General features: G+C 39.1%; 3 protein-coding genes across 4 annotated transcripts; 2 read left to right on the plus strand and 1 right to left on the minus strand.

The window, feature by feature from the left end:
- Positions 1 to 350: 350 nt before the first annotated feature.
- mrps31 (mitochondrial ribosomal protein S31) lies at positions 351 to 4,237 on the minus strand. The gene is made up of 7 exons (XM_042498643.2): positions 4,056 to 4,237; positions 2,514 to 3,002; positions 2,161 to 2,313; positions 1,355 to 1,498; positions 1,198 to 1,274; positions 899 to 1,039; positions 351 to 817 (listed from the first exon to the last, which is right to left on the minus strand). Exons 1-7 carry the CDS (start codon positions 4,166 to 4,168, stop codon positions 582 to 584), a joined length of 1,353 nt encoding a protein of 450 aa, XP_042354577.1. The 5' UTR covers positions 4,169 to 4,237; the 3' UTR covers positions 351 to 581.
- Positions 4,238 to 4,471: 234 nt separating this feature from the next.
- On the plus strand, positions 4,472 to 11,469 carry taf6 (TAF6 RNA polymerase II, TATA box binding protein (TBP)-associated factor). Its single transcript, XM_042498642.2, has 15 exons — positions 4,472 to 4,694; positions 6,178 to 6,335; positions 6,496 to 6,582; positions 6,727 to 6,880; positions 6,977 to 7,033; positions 7,120 to 7,239; positions 7,375 to 7,496; positions 7,708 to 7,785; positions 7,893 to 7,994; positions 8,087 to 8,269; positions 8,563 to 8,637; positions 8,722 to 8,847; positions 9,051 to 9,224; positions 9,830 to 10,021; positions 10,908 to 11,469. The coding sequence occupies exons 2-15, from the start codon at positions 6,180 to 6,182 to the stop codon at positions 11,196 to 11,198; spliced, it is 1,917 nt and encodes a 638-aa protein (XP_042354576.1). The 5' UTR covers positions 4,472 to 4,694; positions 6,178 to 6,179; the 3' UTR covers positions 11,199 to 11,469.
- A 1,252-nt stretch (positions 11,470 to 12,721) lies between these two features.
- LOC121952652 (thialysine N-epsilon-acetyltransferase-like) lies at positions 12,722 to 16,799 on the plus strand. 2 transcript variants are annotated; one of them, XM_042499452.2, is made up of 7 exons: positions 12,722 to 12,856; positions 13,025 to 13,076; positions 15,167 to 15,250; positions 15,563 to 15,664; positions 15,846 to 15,886; positions 15,997 to 16,178; positions 16,705 to 16,799. In XM_042499452.2, the coding sequence occupies exons 1-6, from the start codon at positions 12,794 to 12,796 to the stop codon at positions 16,174 to 16,176; spliced, it is 522 nt and encodes a 173-aa protein (XP_042355386.2). In that variant the 5' UTR covers positions 12,722 to 12,793; the 3' UTR covers positions 16,177 to 16,178; positions 16,705 to 16,799. The 2 variants fall into 2 exon arrangements, with proteins under 2 accessions (XP_042355386.2, XP_042355385.2); XM_042499451.2 differs by lacking the exon at positions 16,705 to 16,799 and having other exon boundaries at positions 15,997 to 16,698.
- The last annotated feature ends 200 nt before the right edge of the window (positions 16,800 to 16,999 follow it).

The raw sequence follows: 16,999 nt of genomic DNA on the forward strand, positions 1-16,999 counted from the left end.
CTTAGTTTATCAGTCAAATATCTTGTCTTTGTAGTGTATTCATTGAATACAGGTCAAAAAATATTTGGAAAGCGCTGAATTCAGTTTTTATTTATGTTATACATAGCGTCACAATTTTTTGGAATTTGGGTTATAATTTAGTGAAGACACTGAAAATCCAAATGTATTTTGATGTAGTTGATGCTATTTGATGCTATTTCATTTGATCACCTGAATTGATGTAATCACCTCACTACTGACACATTACTGGCATTAAAACTGGATTATGCGAATAAAATGCGAACATAATGATCAGTGGTACAGTGGATCTGGATATCTGATAGAAAATCAAATAAACAAAAAGCCATGACTGGACTTTTGCCATTTTATAACATTTCCACAGTGGTTCTACAGTCTGATTTCAGAAACACTAGATACTGTTCAATGTTTGACACCATGACACAGACCTGATGGCAGTCCACTCCAACACGCCTCCTGGAAGAAATCCAACCTGCATCAGTAAAGGTGATCATGATTGCAAAGCCCTGCTGCATAAATGGGTCTAACTTCAAATGTTGAAAATGTATGCACTTGTCTTAAGCTCATTTGAGGTAAACATCAGCCTCTTTGAGGACTTCCTCTTTTTGGTGGAAGTAGTCTCTGAACCAGGAAATGTGTTCCTTTTTCTGCTGAACTGTGAGGTAAGGGTTTTTGGACAGACCGGCCACCACGAGCTCCATGAAGTGACGCACTGGTCCCCGATGGGGGAAACCCTCCTCCAAGTATTTCTCCAAGAAAATATGCTCATGGAACGGGACACTGGCTTCCTCCTCGAGGCCTATCACAGAGCAAGAAGACTGTCAGTGTCATTTTTTCCCTCCTCTGGACATTTAGCTAAAATACAGGAGTCATTACTCACCAGCTTCATTGTTGATTGGATATTGCCACAATTTCCCCTCTTTGGTCCACTGGATCATTTCCTCAAACCCGTTGCGAGGCGTTTGGTCAGTCCAGTGAACTAACTTATTAGCAAATTCCACGTTCCACAGAGTTGGCCGTGCTGAAAATAAGACAGCAGTAATGAGCTTTAAGAAAGCTCTATCCTCAGAACAACAGTTATTTCTAAGGACTAAACACAATCTAGACAAATAACACCATAGATAATCCACTTCAAGAAAACACCAATAATGGTAGGCTTAATACAAAAATCTAAATTACCAACTGTTGCTTCAACTTTGTCTTTATCAGTAGAGGGGGAGAAGATGTTCAGCCTCTTCCCTGTGAACAAGCTCCTCCTAAAAAAAAATAAAACACAGATTAAACACACGGTTCATCTCCAAACCTATCTGAATAAAGCTGTGATGAAAGTATTTACTTTCTCCGAACATTGTTCAGCTCAGCAGTGACTCCTATGTCTCTTGTGTATCCTCGCCCGTCGTCATCAAACTGGATCTGATTAACCGCCTCGGCGTTCTGTCTGGTAGGCTTCTTTTTCACTTTCATGTCAGCGATGATTAGTCTGAGAAAATATTGGTCCGTGACAGTTTATTACAGAGAAGTGATGCCTTTCACTGAAAAAATCTCATTTCAGGGTTCCCACACATTTACATGGACTAAATTACAAAACTTTTCAATGACTTTTCAAGGACCCATGATAAAATTTCCATTTCAGGAAAAGCCTGTGTTTCACTTGCTGGCCTGGGTAAGTACTTTTCGACACACGAACACTCAGGTGAGTCTTGCTGTGGTAGTAAACAGAAAAGTTTTAAACCCTGCGCCAAACTACGTCACATATACATGTAACCTGTCTTCCGGCACTTATTTCGGTGTGACAATTACGCATCACGCTGTAATTGGTAAAACGATACATTGTGCAACCCCAGAGTCAACACGTATCAAAGTTATGTACTTACCAAAAGAAATTTAAAAATGCCATTATGTTACATTAATGTGGAAATGTTTCCCTGGAAGATTACTGTAACAATTAAGTATTCTAAACAAAACAAAATTCCATGAATTTTCCATATCTTTCAATGATTTTTATACAATATCATGGCTTCTCTAGGCCTGGAAAATGAGATTGTGAAATTCCATGAAATCCATCAAATTCCAGGTTTTCCATGACCGTGGGAACCCTGTTTAGATATTCAGGCTGTCAACATTCATACACTGGAAACATACCCGAGGTTGCTCATGTCCCCTTTCTTCTGAGCCTCGCTGATGGACTCGTGCTGCCTCAGCTGTCTGAGCAGCTCGGACTCGGCCTGGCTGGGGTCAGGCAGAGTGGAGGCAGCCGCAGACGCTGCTGCAACCAGTTTAGGATCCAGTGTTTCACTAAAAAACACATTGCAGAAAGGCTGGAATCAGTGGATGAAGAGTGCTTCAGATACCCTCCAAAGACTACGATGTAAAGACAGCAACAAGTGTACATGCACAAACTACAGGTGAAACAATCAATCTTGAGTTATTAAAAAGCATAAAACTGAAAGAAACCTAAACAAGACAATGATGAATACCCTCAGACACCCCCTTACCACTGTGACAAAGCTTCCTCTGTGGCCTTCTGAAACATACTGATGGTGCTCTCCATGGGTGCTGGCTTTGATACCAGTGTAGTTTCAAAACTTGGCTTTGCTTTTAAGTTCTTGAGCCTCCTCTTATTAGTTACCTCCACCTTCATGGCTCCAAGAAGCTCAAGGAGACCCTTTTTCCCAACCTTAGCTGCATCAGTCTTCACTTCTAGTGGTGTTTCCACGACCTGCTCAATTTTGACATCCGCCTGCTGCTGCGTGGTGCTTCCATCATCTGTCTGTAACGCCACTGGCTCCTCCTTTTTTTGTTCGGCCATCGCGATGACTTTGCCATCATCTTCAGCTTTCTGTGAAACCAACGTTGGAGTTTCTGTTGGCTCAGCCTCTTTATCTGCAATTGTTATCTCGTCTTGATTAGAAGGGGCAACATCATTTTTCTTTTCACAGAGCCGGATTGAACTTGTGCTGAGGGCTTTGGCTCCATTTGCAACCCTATAAATGTTAAGAGCAAAACAGAGATAATCATCAGAAGGGGCTGAATAAAAAGGTATCACAGAAGTTTGAATGACCAATGATGACGATGATGATAAGCAATATTATGATACAATATAATAGTCTTGATTATGTAATAGAACCCTGAAAAACACTTCATTGCTAACTGCAGCAACATAAACTACATACTTTGGCTCTTTAAACCTCATTTCACAATAGACGGTAAGGAGCAATACACTGATCTTGTTTTGAATATCTTTTTGACAACTCAGCCAGTGAATTACTGAACAAACATAAAAAAGTATGATGGCTATTCACACACAACATACAGCGTATACAGACGAGACTATACGGCTATTTCATTTGATCACCTGAATATTTTCTGAAATTTTTTCTTGCGTCCTTCACTCTTCCACATAAATGCAAAACCCATCAGTTAACCGAAAGACAAAATCATATTACAAACTAGGCCTATATATCACACCTGACATTGTAAAAAGCTGATACAGTGCAAACAATTTAATCACTTGCTATTAGGTTACGTTTAGTGTTTCAGGTACAGTGATGCCTAAAAACCGTGAATGGTGCAACCATACAGCAAATCTCCCCTGCACATCTCCTCTCCTCCGTGACTGCTCTAAATCATCTGTCTCTGTGTCCACATACAGATGCTTAAATATTTATAAGAGACTTATTTCAACTGTGACACTGTCTGTCAATGAGATGTTAAGTTCACCTTTCACATGGTGTTGGATTATAACTTAATATACAGGTTACCATGGAAACTACCGTCCAAAAATGAACCTAAACGGCTCGAAGAGCCGTCAATCATACATGTCCCACCCCTTCAGGGCAGGCTAACTAAGCTAATAGCTAAACATTAGCTCTCCCTTCTACAGCGTCTATGGAAATAATATCTTAACAACACCAACTGTTAATAATACCAACTCTTTCTTCGAAAAAAAAAAATCCCTACTAACCAAATAAGTAGCTGAAGACAGTTGGACACTCTGTGTTTCATCATAAGTCACATTCAATTGCACGCAAACTCACCAGAACACTGGAGCTGCAGCTCTGTCACATTTAGCCGGCGACAAACACGACTCATACACACTCACTGAAGCGTTTCGAGCTGTGCACGCTGTCCGGAATAAAACTCTATACATGATTACTTCTTGTAATGTCCTTCCACGCTCCTGACATTTGTCTCAGTGGCTACAACATAAAGTCACCCCCTGAAAACCGGAGGATATAATTGGTTCCGGACAGAATCTTTGTCTGAGGGGACAGAATGGCCTGTAATTCGCTTGTAATGTCAAAGTATTTAATGGTTGCGTATTATATCCTGAAAATTAAAAAAATAAATAAATAAACATATATATTTAACTGATTTGTAATAAGCTATTTTTCGATGAACAGTTTTAGAAACACTTGCGGTAAGGTCCTCAATTATAGTCTCGCGATATCACAACCGGAACGTGACTCAAAATGGCGATGGAACCTAAGCGCTAATTCACGAACGGAGGTCTCAGCTGCAATCCGTGAATTAGTTTGTTATTTATATCAAGAATGGATATTCACAGAGAAGAATTAGCTTTGCGAAATAATTATTGTTGCAAATCTCAACATTGACTGTTTTTGTTCGCACAAGTTCCTGCTTAAACTCAGAAAGGAGAGGACAACTTCACACAGGTAAAAATGTCAACGGAAGCTAAGTTACTAGCATACATGCTAACACATCTTATTTAGCGTACTGTAAGTTAACATTAAAGAAATACGCAGTCTTTGAATGGCTTAAAATTGGCGTTATTTTTTTTATTTTTGATACGAAGTTGTTGCGTTTGCATGAATATACTTTAGATAAGGCTTGTGTGTTTTATGTTACAAGTTGGTTATTATTCCGTCAAAGTGGTTAACGCGCTTTCTGTGGAGCTCAGTGTGTTTGTTTACACACATGAAGTATGAGAAAATCCTTTAAAAAGTATTCAGCCCTCGGACTTTTTTTCTTGTATTGTAAACAAAATGCAATAAATTAAAACTTGAGCTAGTCAGGTTTTATTGCATAAATGACTCAAACTACTTCTTATTGTCAATCTTTACGAATTTATCTAAAGCATTTAACGTAAGTATCCCGTCCAAGTCGATATTTAATTTAGGCATCTGCTACAAAAACTACTGGCTTCTGTCGATGAGGACGACACCGTATTAGATCTTAGCATTCTAAATTAATTATTATTTTTATTATTATTATTATTGTTGTTGTTGTTATTATTCACGTGAATTATAAGCTGCACTATCACGTTTTGTCACAAACACAGTTATATTGCTAAACCCAGTTGCATTTAGATCTGCACCGTTAGAAAACACAAACATTGCTCTGAAACCATGCATAGTTTTAGTTGTAAGTTTATGTTTTCTGTTACATTCATGTGACCATACACATGCATGCCTTCCAGGGCGTGCTAGAGAGTTGTTCTGCTTATATAACATTTGTTTTATATGAGTGTAATTTTTGCTCTCATTAGACCGCAGAGCCTTCTTGCACTTTGTGTCTAGTGTTTCCCACATGCTCTCTGGCAAACACTAGTTGAGATGTGACATGGTATAAGGCCTTCTTAACCCGGACTTTACTTTTTTTTTAACATCATAAAGCTGCAGTGAAACACACAGCTATATGCCCATTGTCTCCAATCTCCAATCTCATCCCATAGCTTCTTAAGATATGTGATTGGAGGCATTTATAGTAGCATTTCTTCAGTTGTGCCTATACGGCATAGTGGTCATGTTGAAAATAAGTAAATTGTAAGCTGCAATAAGATACTTCTCATATGCACATCGGGGGAATTTGACTAATGACACAATGCAAATGTACTTTAATCAGAATTGTGTCAATAGAAGTAGACTAAAGGCTACATATAATGATAACTGAACATCACATAAATCTTTGAAGGATGTCGGTAATATGTCACGATGTTGTGTTTGTGGCTTTTGACCCACTGAGAGCTTTGGCGGTGAACCATATAAGTTTTGTAGATCTGAAAATGTTATGACCAAAAAATAAGGCTGCAGTGAGAATCAAGTGTTTCCCTAAATAAGTGGAATACATTTGTTTGAATTTGATTTTTTTGTGCGTGGATGTGAGGCATGATATTCACAGACCTGTTTACTTTGTCAGCCATGGCGGAGGAACGTCGGCAGAAGCAGTGTTCGGTCACTCTGCCTACAGAGTCCATGAAGGCCATGGCAGAGTCTGTAGGAGTGGGGCAGTTACAGGAGGAAAGCTGCCTAGCCCTGAGTGAAGAAGTCAGCTACAGAATAAAAGAAATTGCACAGGTAAATCACAGATTAGTGAAGCAGATTTTTTGTTTGTGGGGCTGTAAATTTCGCTAAAACCACACTCCTGGAACATTCTTAGAAGTCTTTATGTGATATTGGATACATGAGCTTCATATTTGCAAGTGCTTTGTCTCTTTTCTCTCTCCCATCTACACAGGATGCTCTCAAATTCATGCATCATGGGAAGAGACGTAAATTAACCACCAGCGACATAGATAATGCTCTCAAACTAAAAAACGTGGAGGTAAGGGAGAACTTGCATACTTCAATTTTTATTGATTAATTAAACCACATGATGGCTGTTTGTTTAGAAGAAGGCGTGAAGTGGGTCTTTTACTCTGGTTTCTTTTTAAGTTCTCGTGCTCTACGTAAATTCCTCTTGTTACAGCCCCTGTTCGGGTTCCAGTCGCAAGAGTTTATCCCTTTTCGCTTTGCAAGTGGCGGTGGAAGAGAGCTTCATTTTTATGAGGAAAAGGAAGTGGACCTCAGTGACATAATAAACACACCGCTCCCCAGAGTTCCACTAGATGTGTCTCTAAAAGGTACCCGATAATCTGTCTTTCATAATCTTCCTTTATACTCCAAGATATTGTCTTGCTTTGACAGCTCATAGCCCATGCTGGTTTATCAATCCACAGCCCACTGGTTAAGCATTGAGGGGGTGCAGCCTGCTATTCCAGAAAATCCACCACCTGGTGAGCCGCGTTAAGATATTCTTCTCTTAAAAGAAAAAGAAAAAGAAAAGAAAGACTTATATTGGGTTTCATTTACTGCTTTTCAGCACCAAAAGAACAACAAAAGGTTGAATCGACCGAGCCCCTCAAAGTGGTCAAACCTGGTCAGGAGGAGGAAGGTACAATTCAAGGCAAGAGTCAGGGGGCAACGGCTGCTGATGGCAAAGGTCAGTATCTTGTATTATATTCAAATTATTATACTTGTATTTTCTGCTACGGTCCCCCTTCCTTGTTTGCCTCTTCCCGGTCTTTTCTGATTATGTTTATGCTCTTCATCCCATGTTTATCTTTGTCTCTCTCAGGAAAGGATAAGGGTCTAATAAGGTTGAAGCCACGCAGCACTCATGAGCTGTCTGTGGAACAGCAGCTCTATTACAAGGAAATCACAGAAGCGTGTGTTGGCTCCTGTGAAGCAAAGAGAGCTGTAAGTCCTGTTTGTCTGCATGTCTGTAAATGTAGTAATAACAACCCAATTACAATTTCTTGTTTTGTTTCAAAAAGAAATTACATTGTGGGTTTTATTAATATAAAGAAGGTAAAGTAAAGAAAATGGCAGCCAAATTATTAAATGGTTGTTTTAACCTTGTTTGTTATGTCACTTTTGTTTGATAAATATATCCTCTTGTCTCATTCAGGAAGCTTTGCAGAGTATTGCTACAGACCCCGGACTGTATCAGATGCTTCCAAGATTCAGCACATTTATTTCTGAAGGAGTGAGCATGTTTTCCAGCTTCCCTGATGTTCTGAAACATCATTCACCTCATGTACAATACTCATACATATCTCTGCTCAAAGTACTGACCGTATGCTCTCCTCAAAGGTTCGTGTGAATGTGGTGCAGAACAACTTGGCACTTCTGATTTATCTAATGCGGATGGTCAAAGCTCTAATGGACAACCCCACCCTGTATTTGGAGAAATACGTGAGTGAAGAAAACAAATAAATGTTGTATTTTGAAGGGTAAATATCAACAAATGCTGATATTTTAATGTTATTTTTTATCTGTATTTGCAGCTGCATGAGCTCATCCCAGCTGTGGTGACATGTATTGTGAGTAAGCAGCTGTGTTTGCGGCCAGATGTTGACAACCACTGGGCTTTGCGAGACTTTGCTGCTCGCCTCATGGCCCAGAGTTGTAAAACCTTCAGTACCACAACCAACAACATCCAGTCCCGTATTACCAAGACTTTAACCAAGGTGGGTTTTTATCTTGTCATGTTTATACTTTGTACTCAAAAATATTGAGGTAAAGACAAGTTTTTTTTAATACAGTCAGGTACCAGATACGTCATCACTTAGAGCATGTAATGATGTCTTTTAATTCCAAGAAATTTGAAAGAATTCTAACCTATATCTTTAAATTAGTGACTTTTTTTTTTCGAGCCACAGAAACAGTATGTTGGGGTTGATCACTTGTTGTAGGTAAATGTTGTCCTTCTTGAATTGTTAAAAAAAGCTTCATTTTAAACCAGACTGACATGTTTCCTCAGAGTTGGTTGGATGACAAAACCCAGTGGACGACACGTTACGGCTGCATCGCTGGACTTGCTGAACTCGGACCTGATGTGAGTGCGATTCTGTTTTCCTCACGTCTTTAACATTGTTTACTCTTTTCAGTTGCATCAACCTTCTGCTGTCCTCCCCTGCAGGTGATTAAGACGTTGATCCTTCCTCGGCTTACTGTAGAGGGTGCTCGCATCAAAGCAGTGATGGAAGGACAAGTGGTCTCTAATATTGATAAGATCGGAGCTGACCACGTTCAAAGCCTCTTACTGGTAACATGTTTGTGATTATGACGCATTTAAAAGTGGACAACTTGACAGAGATCAATAGATTTGTACATAATAACAGTCAGAGCATTGCACTTGTTTCTTAGTTTGTATAAGACCATACTTAAGTTTCATACTTACACAATGTGTGTGTGTGTGTGTGTGTGTGTGTGTGTGTGTGTGTGTTGTTGTTTTTTTTTTTTTTAAAGAAACACTGTGCAAGTGTTATTGCCAAGATTCGACCTCAGCCTGACAACGCGGAGCAGTATCGGATAGACTACGGTTATCTCGGACCCATGCTCTGCTCCCATGTGATGAAGGCACGGACTCAAGCAGCACTGCAAGCTCAACAAGTCAACAGAACCACATTAACAATCACACAGGTACATTTGTTGCTCATGTCAATATAATGTTGTAAGTGAAGTATAAATAAATGTGAAAAAGCTTGAAGGAACTTTTTTTTTTTTCTTAACCTTAATTCGCTTCCAGGTAGATAATTTGTTGCAAAAGGTAAAACGTGTTGGATTCATGTGAATAGGTATAATTTCAGACATGCTTAAAATTTTTTAAAGAACAAAAAATGTTCAAAACATTATCAAACATTTATTTGATGGGCCCCCTGCAGTAACTGTGAGGACCCCTTAGGGGTCGTGGACCCTCCCTTGAAACAGGCTTTAGTATGAGCGTTTTCGCCCACACATGGAGCAAGTCATCCTCCAGGATGTCAGGCATGCGATTTCTACTGTAGCCCAGAACGGACAAACCGATCAATGGCTGTAGATGGGGCCTGTTGTGGTTTTGTGTTGGTCGCTGTAGTTCTCCTCCACACTTGGCACATGGGAGAAGTTTCAGTTGGTTGCAGTGTGGAACCTCACTGCTAGATAGCCCTAAATCCTACACAGCAGACCTTCAAAGTGAAACATTTCAAAAAGACAAACCCACACGATTTTTTTTCTTCAATTGTGAATGATGAATCCTCTTCTTGCAGCCTCGTCCCACGCTTACTGTCTCACAGAGCGGGTTAAGTGGGTCAGCAGGGCCACGCACTCCCAGCATCATTAAGGTTCCAAGCTCCCTCACCTTGATGTCTCCCCGACCAGGGACCCCATCACAGCCATCTCCCCCGGCAACAAAGTACATCGTCATGGCAACCAGTGCCGGAGCCGCCTCAACTCAGCAGGTACTTTGATTTGTATTCAGTTTCACACTCATCACAATGCTGCTCTGCAGTCCCAACACTGCAGGAAATCTCCACATGGTGTGTTCTTGTGTATTCACAGTTCACACAGTCGTGGAAAACCTGAAAAAGTCATAGAGTCTCACAATCACATTTTTCAGGCCTGGAAAAGTCATAGAATTAGTAAAATCATTGAAGTTTTAGAAAAATCATGGAATTTTGTTGTGTGTCATGAAATTGTCATAGTAATCTTTCGTGGACAACCCTCCACGTGATGAAACATAACGGCAAATCTAATTTCCTTAGCTGTCAACATAACTTTGTTTCAATACGCGTCAATGTGTTGTGTTTTGTTTACCGTCATGTATGCGTCTTCTTAGTCTCCCACTTTAGTCTCTCTCTTCATGTATGCCATCTTGCTGAAATTATATTTGAATAGAGTTTGAATCTCGTATGTTAAAAATTGCTGAGCAAATGGGGCTAGAATTTATTATTATTATTATTATATAAGTCCTTGAAAAGTTATGAAAAACTTTGAAAAATTTTGTCCTTGGAAAGATATGGGAACCCTGTACGTTGACAAGATGTTATGATCAAAACATTTTATTGACATTTCAATAAAGCAGCTGCAATAATCATTTGAGCATAATCAGTGATAATTATTATAAGAACACATATCCAGTGTGTTATCATATGGAAAGGACAAACAAAAAAGAACTAATGAAAATAACAATGATTTAATACAGACATGAAACTTTTATGTTGTGATCGGTGTAAAAACTATACTAATTTCAGTTTTAACTTCATGGGATTTATTGAAACCCCTCTCTATAAAAACCACGTCTTCTCAAATCATAAATTAACAGCTGTTTTTTTGTCCTCACTGTAGGTAATCACGCTCAGCTCTTCCCAGTCTGCCTCTCCAGTCACTAGCACTGTTCCCAGTGCCCCCTCAACCTTGCAGCCTTTGGTCAAACTGGAGTCTGGCAGTGGACCTGGACTGACAGCCTCACGACCCCTGCAGAAGTACATAGTTGTATCTCTGCCCTCGTCTGCCTCTTCCTCATTGGAGACAAAGAGCTCCGTGCTACCAGCCTCCATTTCCTCAAACCAACTAGACGCAGGGATGAAGCTCGACAGGTCTGAGTCTCCTGGAGCGAGCACGCAGTCGCCACACTGAGACTTGTATAGGTAATGGAGTACCATGTTGGTGCAGCTGAACACACAAGGAGGTTTGTTTGGGCTGAACATAAAGGGGTCAACTTTGGAGCGGTGTGAAGGGGAATATCTGAACTCTTGACTGATGAAGAGCAAATGTGATGAGACATTGTAAATATGTTAATGCCCAATGAAACCTGAGGTCCAGCTGTGAGATCTGTTATGTTTCAACTTATATTCTAATTGATTTCATGTTCTTTTTTACTCTAAAATAAATCAGATTTTGTATGAAATCATTATTCTGTATATGTTTTTCTAATATTTAATTGTTACATTTCTATTGTTTCTGTTGTTTTCTGTACAGTTTTCCATCCACAAATTCAGATTTTAGTAACTGTTAACATCAAATATCTGAACACCAAAATGTCTTTGATAAAGTCTAACAAATTGTTAGCTATCATATATTCTCTGCACTGTCATCACTGATGACGAGACCAATGACTGGTGTTAAAGCCAACAAAAAGGGGTTAAAACAACTAATACGGACTTCCTGTGAGTGGTGGAAGGAGTACAAATAACATTTACTTGAATAAAAGTAGCAATACATTCCAAAAATATTTTATTTCAAGTAAAAATCCTGCATTCAAAACATTAAGTTAAGTACATATGTATTAATAATAATTAGGTGTCAACTATTAAATTAATTGCAACATATTTTTATAATCACTTAACTGGTCTGAGTAATTTTTAAGAAAAAGCCCAAATTCTTACATTCCAGCACATTTTCCAGTTTCTTGACGTGTATAAGACAGTAAAGTGAATAAAACAAAATAATACATTCAATGGTGTCATCTCAGGCTTTGAGAAACGCTGATCTCCATTTTTCACTATGTTCCGACGTTTTTTGGACCAAACTACAAATCGATTAATGGAGAGAATGATTAACAAATTAATCAACAATTGAAGCCCCATATAACTGTATTTTACATGTTGCTTACATGGAAAGGTTCTGTCAATGAAAAGTAATCAGTGGCTGTGGCTGTTAGACTGATGCTTTGGAGTAAAAAGAATTGGAAAAAAAAAACATAAAATGAAAGCACAAGTACTTCAAAGTTGTACCAGTGTCTGAGCTTATATAAGTAGTTACATTTCACAACTTCTCCATGTCAGCTGGGAGGCCAGAGAGCCAGCAGTACGGAAGTATTCTTATAGAGAAAAAATGCATAAGTCCACAGTGAACACAGTCAACTACGACTCCCACTGAGCATTGCGGTAGGAAATACCATAACGCTGGCAAAACAAAATTAAAAGCTCCTTTTAACTCGTTGCAGTATGGATTTTCCTCACTGAAGTTCATACCTTGTATTTTTTTCGAACAAGTAATTCTCAAATTAATAACAGAACGATGTAGGGCATTAACAAAAACAACAGCAACAACAACAACTATCTAACGTTTTAATCGACTTATCTTTTATTTTGAAGACAAATTTTCCACACCGGAACCACTGCCTGTGTGTTCAATGTTTACACGCGCTTGAGATTTGTAGTCATTTCACTTCTCTGAGGGGACAGACTGTCACTCAGGACAACGTGAGGACTGTTATAGATTACACAAACATGAGTTTCAAAATACGGGCTGCAAGGAAAGAGGACTGCAAAGACATATCGAGAATGATATTGGTGAGACTCATAAGTGATTAATAAAGAAAAATGGTGCTTTGATTAACTGTGCTAAATGTAACACACTTGCGTTTGTTGTGACATTAATTGTAACATTTTCTGTGGGTAAATTGTGAAATGATGCAGTCTTCATTCAAACATGACGTTATGAAATCCCTCTGTTCACAGGAGTTGGCGGTGTATGTAAAAATGCCAGACCAAGTGAAGATATCTCATGAAGGTAAGTCTGCGCTTCATAAATAATTTAACCCTTTGAAACCTGAGTTAATTTTCTTGTATTTTTCTTAACTGATCTCTTCCTATTTTTTTTTTTTTTGTAATTTATTTTTTCATTGCTAATTGCTTTCTTACCATGATTTTTTCAAAACAAAATCAAGCCAATTTGCTCAGGTTCCTTTTGAGAGAAAAAAATGTGGTTGTATAGGTGGGCATGGTTCATGGGACTCTTTTCTGCTCTCTTATTTCTTTCTATCATTTGCCATGCAAGTTAAGTTTCAAAAGTTTTAAGTTACAAAACTGTATCATACATTAAAAGTTGCTTGACCAATGAGTTTTACAAAGCAGCGGTGAACATAAAGACGTGTGTGTAATACATACAGTACTTTTAAAGGCTCCTGGTTGAGTTTGTGACCACCGGTGGCGCTGTCTGGCAATGTTTTGTCGAGCAAGCCCCCAAATTGTTTGTATCTCCAATCTACCAGCATGAGTCTGACACACACAGTGAGCACGTGGATGTCGTGATTGACATTTCTGCTGACTGAAGATAAAAGTACCATCAAGTGGTGGCGTTATTTTATGCTGTATGGGAATCACTGCGCCAATAAAAGAGGAATAGAAGAGGACTGCATGCAGGTTTGAGACATTTACTTTGGAAGAGTTTTATAAAGGGAAGGAAATGCATTCAATGTATTCATGAGTACAAGGTAACTTTATTGTCATTTTTCTTTAACGTGGTTTAAGACGAAATTAAATTTTAAGGTGATCCTAAATCCTACTACATCTTTTGGCGGCGAAGGAGGAGTTGAGGAGTCTCACAGCCTGGGGAAAGGAGCTGCTCTGTAGTCTGGTGGTTCGGCAGCAGATACTTCTGTATCTTTTTCCAGATGGCAGCAGAGTGAACAGACTGTGGCTGGGGTGTCTGCTGTCTTTCAGTATCCTTTGGGCTCTGTGCAGACACCTCACTTCACCGAGGTCTCTGATCCTCTGTAGATGGGAACCAGTGATGTTCTGGGCAGTTTTAATCACCCGCTGTAGAGCCTTCCTGTCCTGGGCCGTGCACGAACTATGCCAATTCACGATGTTACCAGTCAGTATTCTTTCTTTTGCTCCTCTGTAGCAGTTAACCCTGGGTCTTGCTCTGGAATTTAGCTTTCCTAAATTTCCGTCGGAAGTAGAGCCTTTCCTGTGCTTTTTTTAAAACCTGGGTGGTGATGTGTGATGACCAAGATATGTTCTCAGTGAGAGTAAATCCAAGGAACTTATAGCTGTTCACCTGCTCCACCTCAGCTCCACTGATGTAGATGGTGTGTGTGTCTTTGCCTCCTTCTTTCTAAAATCAACAATCAGCTCCTTGGTTTTGCTGACGTTGAGCAGTAGGTTGTTCTCTGTGCACCACTATGTAAGATTGTTGATTTCCTCCTGGTGTGAACTCTCATCGTTGTTTGTAATACGGCCAATAATGGTGGTGTCGTCCTCATACTTCACAATAGAGTTCTCCTGATGTCTGGGAGTGCAGTCACGGGTGTACAGTGTGAACAGGAGGGGGCTGAGCACACAGCCCTGGAGGACTCCCGAGTTTAGCACTAATGTAGAGGAGGTGTGACTGCCAATCCGAACTCTCTGGGGTCTGCACGTGAGGAGGTCCAGTATCAGTTTCAGGCATTCTCTGTGGATCTGTTGGTTCTGAAAGCATACTGGTGAGGGTCCAGTCTGGCAGGGATGTTGTCTTTGATGTGCTGGAGAACCAGTTTCTCAAAGCACTTCATCAGGATGGGGGTAAGAGCCACAGGACGATAGTCATTAGGACTAGAACAATATAGTCTGAGTTAAACCTGCAGATTTAGATGTAACATTTTGAGATGTAAAGCACTATAGAAGGAAATGATACGTAGCCGAAACTACACATATTTTTTTCCTGTTTCTTGCTCAATGGGCTGTTGTGTAGCTTTGTCACCATGTGCTTGGATTTTAACTGTTCAAGTTTTGATTATTTTGATGTCTCTTCTCACTTGGGTGCTGATGAATACTAATTCAGTTTTTAATATAAAGATCAAGTGTTTCTATTTGGGTTAATCATCTGTCTTGTTTCAGAACTGGAGCGGGACGGTTTCTGCCAGAATCCCTTCTTTGAATGCCTCGTCGCAGAAGTTCCTGAGAAGCATAAATCTAAAGAAGGTAAAGGGTTAATCGAGGCCAGACAACTTTGAACTTGTCAATATCTTAGGTATATAATAAAAGCTCTGTGCACTTGCTGTTTAGATATTCATATTTAGTTTCCAACAAATCATGACTACTCAAGTAGTGCCTCATAAATCAATAGTGTCAGATGTTAATTATTTTCAGAGCTAAAGCCGAGGGAAGGTAAGAGGTGTTGCGCTTCTTTCATTGCAAACACAATCACTTATTCCACAATATTTTTAGAGATTTAATTGTTTTAGTTTTCTTCCCGCTGGTCTTTTTGATTGCTTTTTTCTTTTGTATATGCAGGATTCACAGTAGTTGGATATGCCTTTTACATTTACACGTACAGTTCATGGAAGGGGCGGACAATATATCTGGACGACCTGTACGTGATGCCAGAATTCAGAGGTAAAGTACTCGTTAAATTTTTGTCAACAAAACCTGAAAAAAAAGTAATGTGTAAAATTTGTTGTGTGCACTTAGTTGTGTGAATCATAATGTATTAATGTGTCACATATTGCATTATAGCTTTTGCTGTAAATGTTTGCCCACAAGTATCTATTTTTTTACAAATCTGTCTCCTTTACAGGAAGAGGCATTGGCAAGGGTTTACTGAGCAGTGTCGCTGAGGTAAGAATGTTTTTGTCGATGATTAAAGTGCAGTGTTCTGGAAAGAATTGTTACTCTGTCCTGTCTGTGTGATGAAGAGAAATCAGTGCATGACTGTTTTGTTTCCTCAGGTGGGGAAGCAGAAGCAGTGCGTGCGGCTGCAGCTGTCTGTGTTGGACTGGAATACGCCCTCCCGAGACTTTTACGCTGCTAAAGGAGCTCAGGACCTGACTGTCAGCGAAGGCCTGCACTTCATACGTTTTGACGGACAAAGCCTGGATAATTTAGCAAATGAAGCTCCGAAAGACTGAAAGTATGTATCCTGCTGTGAAAGAATGAGTTTGGTAAACATTCACCCTTTGTAAGACAGTGCCAAAATAAGCTTCATTGTACCTAGATCCTCACTACTGTGTCTTAACAAAATCATGCCCTGACATAAAAATTATTTTTGTAATTATTATAATTAATTGAAATTAAGTCACAGAAAATAATTTCTGTTTATTATTATTTCTGTTTTTCCAGCACTTTTTCCAGCTAATTTCCTGTTACTTTTATTTTCTATGTTAATTTCTTTCACTTTTTTGTTATTGTAACTTTTTACTTATATCTTGCTATTTGGTTAATTTCTAGTTAAGTTGCTTGCCTTTTTTTCAAGTTTTTGAGAAAAATCAAGCCAGTTAGCTCAACTTTCAAAGGGTTAAATACCTTCCCCCAACTTTGTAACCTTTCAGTGAAAATGTTATTTGCATAGATCATTTACTAAAAAATGTTTGCATCTTGCATGTTATATATTTGTAAATGTCTAAAGAAACAAGGACTGACTGTGGTATTTTTTGCAGAATCTTGGAATTTTAGATGAAGATTTTGGCCCGGCAGCACAATGTGATATCATGCGAGTAAATCCAACCTCAGATGTGCCACCACGTTATTCCAGTAGGTGGCGTATTTAACTTATATATATTTAATTTATATATCTAAAAATGTTACAGTTAGCTGCTGCTGTGGTTAAAGGAGTGGAAGGAGATGATGATGATGTGCAAACATGCCCTGTAACTCAAAACTCCTTTAATCTGAATTTGTGAACTGGAATTTTTTAATCATGATATTAAGGCACATTGCTCAGCAGCTTTATTC

The sequence above is a fragment of the Plectropomus leopardus genome, chromosome 15 (genome assembly GCF_026936395.1).
Source record: "Plectropomus leopardus strain MGB_pleo_1.0 chromosome 15, ASM2693639v1, whole genome shotgun sequence".
NCBI classification, from domain to species: Eukaryota; Metazoa; Chordata; class Actinopteri; order Perciformes; family Serranidae; genus Plectropomus; species Plectropomus leopardus.